Below are 12,075 nucleotides of genomic sequence, written 5' to 3' on the forward strand. Positions count from 1 at the left end.
CAGTCTTTTCTCTTACTTCAGCCTCTGAGACACGCAAGAGGCTCCACTGAGTTGCACAAATTGTAGTTTAAAATATTCAGTTTGTTCTCTGGAAGACCAGGCAAGCACTGCTGCATGCAGCCTTCATGCATGGACTCTGTGTGTCAGTCCAGCTACGATCTGAACAAAGACTGGTGCGCGTCTGAGCATCCAACCTGTTGTTTTGACTTGAATAAGGTCTTTGAGGTATGCGGTCTCACCGGGAACATCGGTGCCCTGGGTTTTGTGGTAAATGTCGTGATAGTTGCATTCCAGTACATACAGGATCTGATCATTCACCAGACCCCGGCAAGAGCGCTGCACATTTTCACATCAGGACGATTGGTGGTCTCACTCAGAAGGGGTCCAAAATCAAAAGTCTGCAAGTCTCTGTTTGGGTTCCGATGTGGTACGATGAGCTCCTCCTCTCCCTCGGAACTGTTGAATGCCTTCAAAAAAAATCAAGAAAGGTCTGAAAACACATCTCTTTTGGATCCACTTCTCTGCCTATCTCCTACCAGCAGCATAAATTTGCATCAAACCATAACTGTCCTTGTATTTCCTACCCAAGTCTCTATTCCATAGACAGGTACTCAGTTTATAATTTTTTTTTGTTTTTAAATTTATTTAGCTAACACTTTTATAAGTGTGTATATTAAGCTACTTATAATTATTTACCTACAAGGTACAGTCATTTATGATTATATAACGATTTATACAGCAGAGTAATTTTTACTGGGACAATTCAAGGTTAGTACCATGATCCTGTGAAATACAGCAAGAAGTGTGATTGAAAAAGAAAAAAATATTCAGCTGAAGGACAGCAATCCCAGATTTACCCATTGCCCCCATAACACTGGTATCAGTCAAAGAAATTGTCAATAATCACGTGTCTCTATCTGAAGCTCTTTTTTAGTTGTGTTGTGCATTTTGATTTACCTAGAGTTGTATGTCACTTTGAAAAAAAAGTGTCTGCTAAATTTATATGTAAATGGTTGCTGGTTCTAGTCCTGGATAAAGTCCTGTTTTGTTAGCTGGAAGAAGTCTAAGTTCTGGAGCACACTTCAGAAGCGATTGTGAGGTAGGAGAAGGAGTATCCCATCACACCTGTTGCAGTTTGTCCAGATGGATTCCTACTCCTTGACCAGTCTTTGGCTCTCAGTTCAACCAAGAGAAATTTACAGCTCAGTAATATGTAAAAACAGAAGAAAAGATGTAATTACCGGTGTGTCATAACCAGATTCCAGGGGACTGCAGTCCTTGCTTCGGAGTGGAGTTTCAAGTCAAATGTGGAATGTCAAACCTCTTCCTCTGGACAACTAATTATTTTATAGGTATTTAATTTGGTGCTTCTTTTTCACCAATCTCATGATACATATGGGAGTCTTAGATTTTCTTTTTTTCCCCCGTGTTTAGGTGGACACATCTGGTAGTCACTTTCTGCACTGGCCAAATGATAGATAGGAATGGGTACAGAACTCCTGCTACTCCACCTCCCATGGTGAGAAGTGTTGGAAAGAGAGAGAGGAATGGTACATGTAATATACACACACACACACACACACACACACACACACACACACACACACACACACACATTTTCAGAACCGCTTGTCCCTTACGGGGTCACGGGGAACCGGAGCCTACCTGGCAACACAGGGCGTAAGGCCGGAGGGGGAGGGGACACACCCAGGAGGGGACACCAGTCCGTCGCAAGGCACCCCAAGCAGGACTCGAACCCCAGACCCACCAGAGAGCAGGACTGCAGTCCAACCCACTGCACCACCTTACATGTAATACATTTACATTTATTTATTTAGGAGATGGTTTTCTCCAAAGCAACTTCCAATGAACTCTATGTAGTGTTATGAGCCCACACACCTTATTCACCAAGGTGACTTACACTGCTTGATACACTACTTACACTGGGTCACTCATCCCTACACCAGTGGAACACACTCTCTCTGTCACTCACACACTACAGGGAACCTGAACAGCATCTCTTTGGACTGTGGGAGGAAACCAGAGCACCCAGAGGGGACCCACACAGACACAGGGGGAACATGCAAACTCCACACAGACTGAAAGGGAATCAAACCCATGTCCTCTTGCACCACCCAGGCGGTCTGAGACAGCAGCGCTACTCACTGTGCCACCATACCACCCTATACAGAAGTCTTTTGAAACTTCAGACTTAAATCACACCTGACTCGGCTGAGGGAGAGAAACTCCCAGAATATCTGCTGCCTTCACAATTCATTTAATTACCTTTTGAAAAGTATGGAAAATAATATTCTCAGACTGGAGAAAGGATTTTTGTTTGGAAGAATTGCATCAGCTTAGTGAGAAACATCAAAGCAAAACAATCTTATTTAAGCAGAAGGCTTTGATTTGTGGAAAATAAATGACCACATCAAAAAAGTATGCATTATTGATATAAGTAGATGAATGCAGTGTGTAAATTGTCCATGAATTAATGCTCTTTTGCATTTTTACTTAAAACACCTAAATGTTTCATCTGCTCATTTGATTTCTTTTTTTGGATATTTTATGCTTCAGTGCTTCAGTGAACTTGTGGCAATAATACAAAATGCATCCTTGGGCTTGGAGATACCCAGGAGTTTGACACTGTGGAGATAATCAATCCAGTTCTCCAAACATGAATATTAACAAGGAGTTTGAGTGGAGGAATTACCTTGAGGTATGAAGCATTCATAATGCAAGAGAAATACTGCAACTTAGAGAGACTAGCTTCTCTCTAAAAAGAGAGCAGAGTAGATGGTCATTGTTCAAGCCAAGTCTGAAAACGTGAACATAGTCGGGGGGAGAATTAGACTTGCTTGAACATTGGACTGGTATGTTCCTCCTTTATCCTTGTGGGTTAAGGACATTTTTAACCTCATTATTGCCAATTCAAGTCAAGGGACTCAGCTTCAGTATCTTTCGGAAAGGCACCCGAGCTGAGTTGCTCCAATAAAATATCCAGCTCTATAAATGGGTAATATTTATGGGATTCTTGGGATAAAATTACCTGTAGTATGTGAATACTAAAGTCAGTGTGTGCTTTTTGGGGTGGCTGCCAGTGATGGGTCAGCATCCCTTCCAGGGCATTCTACACCTCATGCCCTAGGTTTCCAGAATAAGCTGTGGACCGCTGCAACCCTACATTAGGACTACTGTATGTCTACAACTGCTTGTCCCGAGTGGGGTCACAGCAAACCGGAGCGTACCCCGGCAACATAGGGCGCAAGGCCGAAGGGGGAGGGGACACACCCGGGACAGGACGCCGGTCAATCGCAAGGCACCCCAAACAGAACTCAAACTCTAGACTCGCCACACAGCGGGACCCGGCCAAACCCGCTGTGCCACCACACCCCCCGCATTAAGACCACACACACACACACACACACACACACACACATTGTCTGAAACCACTTGTCCCTAGCTGGGTCACGGCGAACCAGAGCCTAACCTGGCAACACAGGGCTCTTTTGTTGCAGCAAAAGATGCCCCTTGGAAGTACTGTATTAACTGTATTACTGTGTGGCCATTCCATACTTAAGCAAACAGCATAAAATCAGCTTTTTATTTTTCCTAAAAATGCTCACTCACTCACGTTCTTTAAACACCTGTTCTTCTTTTGGCTTTGACTTAATGGCACATCCATCCATATTTTGTACTACTAGAATAAAACAAAATACTTAGGTTTACTCTACTATATTTTTGCAATTTTTCTTCAGGTTCCGGAACATCTATTAAATAAAATCCACTGTTTTATGTGAGCGTAAAGCAGCATGCAAAAACTGATGTTTGTCAGACTAATCAGTTTCCTTCTAGATCACTGCTGCTTGTTGACCAATAACGAATATCCTATCTCACCCTATGTCATATACTTCAGTCCTAATGACTTTTTTTCTGGAGGTAACCAATTTACATCAATACAACACATAATTGCTGTTCTCCTTACGCAAGGAACAAGGTCAACTTTAACATTAATTGTGCAAGCTATTGTTATGTGAAATAGGATAATGTAAACTAAGTACCTACTTAAGACAAGTAGGAGTATCATACCTGTAATGTAACACATAACGTTTTTTGCTATTCCTGGTTTATGGTGAGTATCGGTATCCATGCTGCTAATGCTACTGAGACAGCAATTAATAAGATAAAAATATCTAACACACTTCTCTGTGTATGCGTGCATTTGTTTGGTGCTTCTTTGAACATGGACACTGTACACCATCAGTACCACAAGAGATACTCGCCCTGGACAGAGAGCCAGGAGCGGTAACTGGAGCCCAGATGTCTCGGATGTCTGCAAACAAGTGACAAAGAGCCTGGTTGGGTTTCAGCCATCCCGTGAGTCTCTACTGGCTGTTGAGTTCATCCATCCAACCATGATATAGACACTCAGAGATGCAGAAAACCTTAACACAGAGACCACTCATTCTTAGCAGAGATTGTTTTTTTAAAAGGTTATTACTGATTTAATCGGTTCCTTCTAGGACTGTGACTACACCTTTCCCTTGGACAGGACTGGGAGCAGTAGGCAAGTTCTGGTGAAATAGTTAAATTATGTACAATATCTCACTACTTTAAGGCATATCAGATTAACTGATTTCTTGACAGTACAACTGTAATTGATTGATATTTGCCAACCATTACCCCAGTAACTGCAGTAACATCTGTAAATGGAAACTATTACATCACTGAAATTCTCCCTTAATAATAATCCGGTCCATATAGGGATACTAACAGTCATGAAGGCAGAATTTTTGTGTTTTTACATCCTTAATGCTGCGATGCAGATTTTGGTGTGAATTGTACATGTACTCTACTTACCCATGTATAACCAATGGATGAGGCAAGTATACAAATAGTACTCATAATGCTACAGTTGTAATAATTAAAGTGGCTTTCTTGAGCAACTTCTTTAATGTTTGCAGGTTCCGATAAGAATACACAGAAAACGGGAATACACACAATAAGGATGAAATATATTCAACTACTCAATGGCAGTGATTCGTCCCGATGCAATATGTTTATTTGATTAGTGTCTGTTCAGATAGGAAACTCGACACTCTGCAGAGTTTCCATTCAAAAGGCTGATAGAGGAGACTCTGCGCCCGCCTCTCAGGTGTCTCTGGTCCAGGGAGCAGCTGCTAACCCATTTTACCTCTCTCAGCTGAGGTAAGTTTCAAAACCTTCGGAATTGTCAGGAAAATCTCCAACAAATGTTATATTCCAATACATTTTGACTGCGAGTCTTTTATTAACGTTGCATGTTATTGTGAAGTAATGTAGCCGTGCGTTTCTGCCCTTGCAGAGTTTGAACTTTGTTGATGTGAAAAGAAAAAATGGCACTACTGCATGTCTAGTGAAAACACAGCGACGGAGTATGAATGCACTAATGACATTAAATGTGATGACTGAACTATGAAGGCAGTGCATGTAGGGCATTCCTATTCTCGGTCCCTGTGTCCCTGGAGAGCTGTCAGAGTGTGTTGTGACTCTGGAGATTGGTCTCTGTATAATATTTGTCCTACTGAATACTGAGTATTGGCTTGTAACTGAAAATTAATCATCTTATTTAGCCTAATTTTATTATATTAAATCCCCAGAACAACAGTTCCCATCAGGTCACCATTCATTATGAGTGAAAACTACTTGCAGATTTAGCACAGCTGAGTTCATAGGAGGGGGGGTGCGGTGACACAGTGGGTTTGGCCTGTGCCTGCTCTCCGGTGGGTCTGGGGTTTGAGTCCCAGGGAGGTCACAGGTTTACAGTCCCACCTAGTGCTGCAGTGCCCTTGTGCAAGGAACTTACTCCCTTCTACAAAAGTTATAAACGGGTAAATCAGCATTATGTAGCTTTGCACTGTAAGTTGCTTTGGAGAAAAGCATCAAATAATGTTATACTCTTTGATATTCTTTTATTTTTTAGGCTGAAATGTGGAATTTCATTTCTCAGCAGGCATAGCAATTTGTGGCTCAGAGGCAGGAGGCCCCCCATCGAGAAAGACACACCGCATGAGCCACATGACGACACCCCCACAGAGGGCACAGCAGCTCCCTGGGGGTACCGAGGGCCATATGCACTCCAGCTATGGTGGAAGCGTCATACCTGAGTACCGAAAAACATAAAGCACTGCAAACACAAATCGCTATGAGCAAAGTCTGTGCTTCACTTTGAACACGTAGAAAAACATTTAACCAGTTCCCAAATCAGGGATTTTCATTACACACCACCTCTGATAAGTAAAAAGTCCCCATGTTTCAGAAGAAGCACAACACACCTCCTTGTTGGAAAACAGTAAGATGCACTGCCTGGAGACTGTGTTTATTTTTTAAAATAATTTGCTATTGCTCCCAGAAATGTGGCAGTCATGCAGTATTCTGACCTCACATCCAGGAAGAAAAGCAATATCTACCTTACTGACCAGCTGTAAGTTCAGTTGTTGCTGCACGTTTTTAATTTATTGCCAAATCAGAAATCATTTTTACTATTTCTAGGAGGCGGTTCGTATCTCAGCAGTGAAATAGCGCTGATGAACTGGCTGTGCTACTGTTAGTCGCCAGATGGCGCTGTGGCTCTTGTTGTTTTGGTTAATATTTGTAATACTGTTATAAATATAATACTTTTATCATTTTTATCATTTCTTTTGGCTAGTATTTGTTCCACTTAATGACAGCAAGGGAAGTAAAACCATGTACTGTTATAAGAATCAGCGCTCAGAATTTAATTTTATTTGGTGCCATCCATGGGGCCAACCCACACACGCGCGCGCGCACACACACACACACACACACACACACACACACACACACACATCTGAGCCTTTTCACAGGATACAGGTAATTTTAGTGTATTTACTGTATTCCGCATCATTCATACCCTGTCCAGCATTTTGTGCCAATATTTCATTTGAATAAAAACAATGTAATCACTCATGACAAGTGTGATCAATGAATTTCTTGAATTAACAAGCTAAACTGTTAAACTGCTAAACTGCTAAACTGTACTGTAAAAAAAGGTAGTTAAATTTTAAATCAAAATCAGTCCAATGCCAAAAGCTGTAGTTTCAGACCCATCTGCCAGAAATTATCCAAAGCTCAAATTGCTATTTTTAAAGTCTGTAGCTTTGCTGACAAAATAAATAAATATTTTTAAATTCACTGCAGTTAATTTTTTTCAGTAAATTGTTTGATTTAGGAGGGGGTGCGGTGGCGCAGTGGGTTGGACTGCAGTCCTGCTCTCCAGTGGGTCTGGGGTTCGAGTCCTGCTTGGGGTGCCTTGCGACGGACTGGCGTCCCGTCCTGGGTGTGTCCCCTCCAGCCTTGCGCCCTCTGTTGCCGGGTTAGGCTCCGGTTCCCTGTGACCCCGTATGGGACAAGCGGTTCTGACAATGTGTGTGTGTATTAGAAGTTATTAGTATTTCTTTCTACATACTGGATATTTTTTGACTATGTGGTGTCTTCCCCTATCTCAACATCCCTGTTCTTTATAGTGTGTTACTGACCCTAATTGTCTGATGTTCTTAGTATGTCACAGGGTTGGCTTTACCCTCTTTGCAACTTCCTGTGACCCTCACAAACAGTGATTTTCAATGACTTCACTGTGTGATTCCCTGCGATGCCCTCTATTCCCTGACTGTGTTTTCTGCTTCCTGCATCACTCATAGTGAGAAGCTGACAAAGACTCCCATCCAGAGGCAACACCCATTTGAATCCCACATCTCCCGCTTTGCCCTGTTCCCCACCTTCTCTTCCCCGGACGATGCGGATACTGGAGTGCGTTCCACAGCGAGATCCTCCCTGAACCCTCTCATCCCCACCCGTGCTCAGGATGTTACTGTGCTGAGCAAGACCAAGGGTGAGGTGGTGGAAAAGACAAGCAGAACTAGACTGAGTGTGAATTTGTACTCTGTTCAGTTTGTTTTTACTATTAAAAATTGCAGGGGCAGATTGTGAGTGTGTATTACGTATAACTTTCGACAGACAGGAAAGGAAAATGAGAGAGACAGACAGGGTACAAGACAGAGAGTGATGTACTCTTGCATTTCTACACACAGTGCTTATAGTGGGCAGTCAGAAGCCAAAGTAAATACCTGTGCTCTACATATAGGTGCTCCTTTCCGTCATGAAGTTCATTTGGTCGGCAGGGAAAAGGCCCTCACTTGGCCAGGACAGCAGGGCTTCTACCATGTAAGTAGCTCTTGTCACACATTAGCACTCAGTGGGTTTCTTTTCTGCCATTCATTGATTTGGCAGGTATTAATCAAATACACACATTCTCAGAACCGCTTGTCCCATACGGGGTCACGGGGAACCGGAGCCTAACCCGGCAACTCAGGGCGTAAGGCCGGAGGGGGAGGGGACACACCCAGGACGGGACGCCAGTCCGTCGCAAGGCACCCCAAGCGGGACTCGAACCCCAGACCCACCGGAGAGCAGGACTGTGGTCCAACCCACTGCGCCACCGCACCCCCCTATTAATCAAATATTATACATAAATTCATAGTGAAGTATTTGACAAGACATACTTTTTAAAAATTTATGTAGCTGTAAGTAGGTGTACAGTGGTGCAGCGGGTAATGCTAGTATTTCACAGTTCCTGAGCTGTGGGTTCAGATGAGGCTTAGGGTTAGTTTATGTGGAATTTGGATGAGCAGTTCAAGGAAACATCTTCCACTTTCCATTTGACTTACTGCATTCCAAGTCACCAGCAAAGACAAGTGAAGTCCTCTACCCACCCCCTCCAAAGGCTGTTTGCCCCAACCCATCCCTCCGTCCCTGGAGCGCCACGTTGTGCGAGCGGACGGCTCGCATGCTGCGCAACCTGGAGCGTTCACGTTGGGTGACCTCCCATCAGCTGGACTTCACAGGAAAGGACACATTAATTGACGATTTGCTTTGCAATTTGCCCATTCTCTCCCATTCAGTTTGTCTTGATTTGTTCTGTAAAAAGGTATCAGAGAAACATAGTGCACATTTACATTCCCCTGTACCCAGGCAGTGGACCCATGAACCCAATAAAGCTGGATGACTTTCACGAGAAGACAATCGCAATGGTTGCTGGTGTCAGCCCCTATATAGTCCAGCTGGTAAGCTGTGTGCAGCCCACCTAAGATCATTCCTGATCTCTCGTCTCTGTGGCTCTGTAGTATGCAAGCATCTGTGGCTAGTTCATATTGCAGATGTTCATAGTCAGCCTGTTAGGTACTGCAGGATCTAAGAGAGTGCTGGATTCCAGTGCTTCTCCATGAAGTGTAGTTCCCCTCAGGTCTAATAAAGGTCTTCTATCTATCTATCTATCTATCTATCTATCTATCTATCTATCTATCTGTTTGTCTGTCTGTCTCATTGAAAGTCCCAGAATGATTGATGCCTGTGTGATTTACAGAGGGAGCAATCCCATCCTCAGTTTATACCTGCCAAACCAATGAATGGCTACAAGCAGAGGATCCGTGAAGGGCATCACTTCCTGCAGCATCACTGTCCACCTACCATTCAATATGATGGTCACACGGACCAGGCATCTTCCTCCCCTGAGAGGACTGATCAAGGCAGCCAAAATGACAGCCATAAAAGGACACCCATTATGTCAGGTATTCATAGAATTGGACAGTGGTTGTTGTTTGGGCATGAGGTGGAAATGCTGGAACTGGGACTGGCACTGTTAGATTGACAGGAGAGAAATTCTGTCAGTAATCTGGGATTCAAGGCTTTCCCTTCCAGCAAAAAGCAGGTCACCAAAGGGTTGAACAAGCTATTGAGCCTGATCCAATCTGGATCTCCTTCTACAGGTCTGGCCACCGGGCACCCTTGGTCTGATACTGAACTGAGGGAGGGAAGGAGGATCACTTGTACCAGCTTCAGCGGACCCCCATGGTCGCCTCCCATATCTTCCCACAGAGGGATTGGGGCTCCTCTCTCCAGGTCCCGATCCATCTTGCTGGCGCTCCAGGACTCCTTCAGCAAGACAGAAGCCCATCGATGCTTCCAGCAAAGCCTTCAGGGTTCTCCAGCAGACCTGCGAGACAGCATACGCACCGGAAAGCGGCACTGCTTCTACGGGTTCAACTCGTACTACTTCCATGATTGAGTGGCAGAGCAACATGAACAGCCATTCATGTTTGCTGGAAGACCTTGGAATTTAGCTGAAGTACTTCTGAGTGACTATTTTGGTCATAAACGGTAGTTGCAGGCACAGATTATGTCACTTGCTTACTAAAAAGAAAACTTTGAATCAAAAATGCAATCAATGCAATCAATGCACTTTAAATAAGCCAGAGACTCTTAGTGATATACTGTAGTTATTCATGGTTTTTATTTCTTTATTAGTTCTCTAGGGAGCATAATAAATTGGAGACTGCTTGTATCACGATTATCATCTAAGTGTGAATTTGCTGCATGTTCAGGTTGTTGCTATTGTTTGCATAGTTCAGTGCAGTCCATTAGTCAAACAATAAAGTGAAATCCAAGCTGATGTGAATTAGAGTTCCTTCAAGTGTGGATCCTTAAGGGCTTTTTTGCTGCCAAGCATAAATATATCTCTTATCAGTCATGCTACGAAATATTTAACATGTGATGCCAGTAAGAAGAATGTACATTTCTGCCTTGCCATCTCCCAAGTGAAAAAATGTCAGCTTCATTTCTATTGCTGAATACCTATGAAATATGAATTCTCAACAGTTATTTACTACCTTACTTTTCTCACTAAAGAGCTGGTTAATTACCCTCAGATGATGAGAACCCTGAATGATCCCAGAACCGTTACTTGCAATTACAGCCTCATCTGTGTGCACGATGTCACTTGTTTTTATTGAACCAGTGCTGATCCTGAAATGTTTATCTCACTATTAACTCTCCAGCAGAGTAATTAGCATGTAATTGTTCATTACCTTCCCAGAAGAGACAGGCATGGATCAGGGGTGATCTTCATCTGGATTAATGCTGGCTTCCAGAGAAGCAAGCTTGGATTCCTGTCTCAATCACATCCTGCGAGGTGGTTAGAAGAATTTTATTTATTGTCTGCGGTTCATGGGGGGTGCGGTGGCGCAGTGGGTTGGACCACAGTCCTGCTCTCCGGTGGGTCTGGGGTTTGAGTCCCGGTTGGGGTGCCCTGCGACGGACTGGTGTCCCGTCATGGGTGTGTTCCCTCCCCCTCCGGCCTTTCGCCCTGTGTTACCGGGTTGGCTCCGGTTCCCCGTGACCCCGTATGGGACAAGCGGTTCTGAAAATGTGTGTGTGTGTGTGTGTGTGTGTGTGTGTGTGTGTGTGTGTGTGTGTGTGTGTGTGTGTGTGTGTCTGCGGTTCTTAAAAATGAGGGGGTGCAATGGCGCAAGCAGCCTTGGCTGGGTCCTGTTCTCTGGCGGGTCTGGGGTTCGAGTCCCACTTGGGGTGCCTTGTGATGGACTGACGTCCCGTCCCGGGTGTGTCCCCTCCTCCTCCGGCCTTTCGCCCTGTGTTGCCGGGTTAGGCTCCGGTTCACCGCGACCCTGCCTGTAATAAGCGGTTTCAGACTGTGTGTGTGTGTGTAGGTTCTTGAAAACTGGATTATATACATTAGATAGACCTGCTAACATGGCAACAGGAGTGATTTGTCCTCCATGGTGGAGGTGAGTTGTGCCTCACCAATGTCTTTCTATGATGCATTGCTGTTCTCTGAGAGCCTGAGTACTGAGGGACAGGAAACATTCACACTTCAAGCCTCTTTACACTCAAATAGTCCAGAGTTAAAGCAAAGGACCTGAGTTCTGCTGTTTATGTTAATTTAAATAAACATTTTCTGTTTGCTGGCCATAAGTAGGAGGTGTTCCATGCGTTCATCAGTATTTATTGTGTATTCTCATCATCCCAGTGCCACAGTAGGAAAGAACTGCAATAATCTTTCCACATTCTCACTAATTGTGTACAATGTTGTTTTATTGCTCTTCTCTCTGTGGTGTTTTTGAGATTTGAAAAGAACAACAACAGTTTCCTGTTTTCTTTGTGCTCATGCTTCTGAAACGGAAATGAAAAATACAAAAGCGCTTTGTGTTGATTAACAAAGGT

At 43.8% G+C, this 12,075-nt stretch overlaps 1 protein-coding gene across 1 annotated transcript; it reads left to right on the forward strand.

Annotated features, from left to right (window-relative positions):
• The first annotated feature begins 6,057 nt into the window (after window positions 1–6,057).
• spmip4 (sperm microtubule inner protein 4) lies at window positions 6,058–10,123 on the forward strand. The gene is made up of 7 exons (XM_018740621.2): window positions 6,058–6,146; window positions 7,701–7,891; window positions 8,144–8,223; window positions 8,738–8,900; window positions 9,028–9,122; window positions 9,422–9,626; window positions 9,825–10,123. Exons 1-7 carry the CDS (start codon window positions 6,058–6,060, stop codon window positions 10,121–10,123), a joined length of 1,122 nt encoding a protein of 373 aa, XP_018596137.2.
• Window positions 10,124–12,075: the final 1,952 nt, after the last annotated feature.

This window comes from Scleropages formosus, chromosome 18, assembly GCF_900964775.1.
Source record: "Scleropages formosus chromosome 18, fSclFor1.1, whole genome shotgun sequence".
In the NCBI taxonomy this organism is placed as follows: domain Eukaryota; kingdom Metazoa; phylum Chordata; class Actinopteri; order Osteoglossiformes; family Osteoglossidae; genus Scleropages; species Scleropages formosus.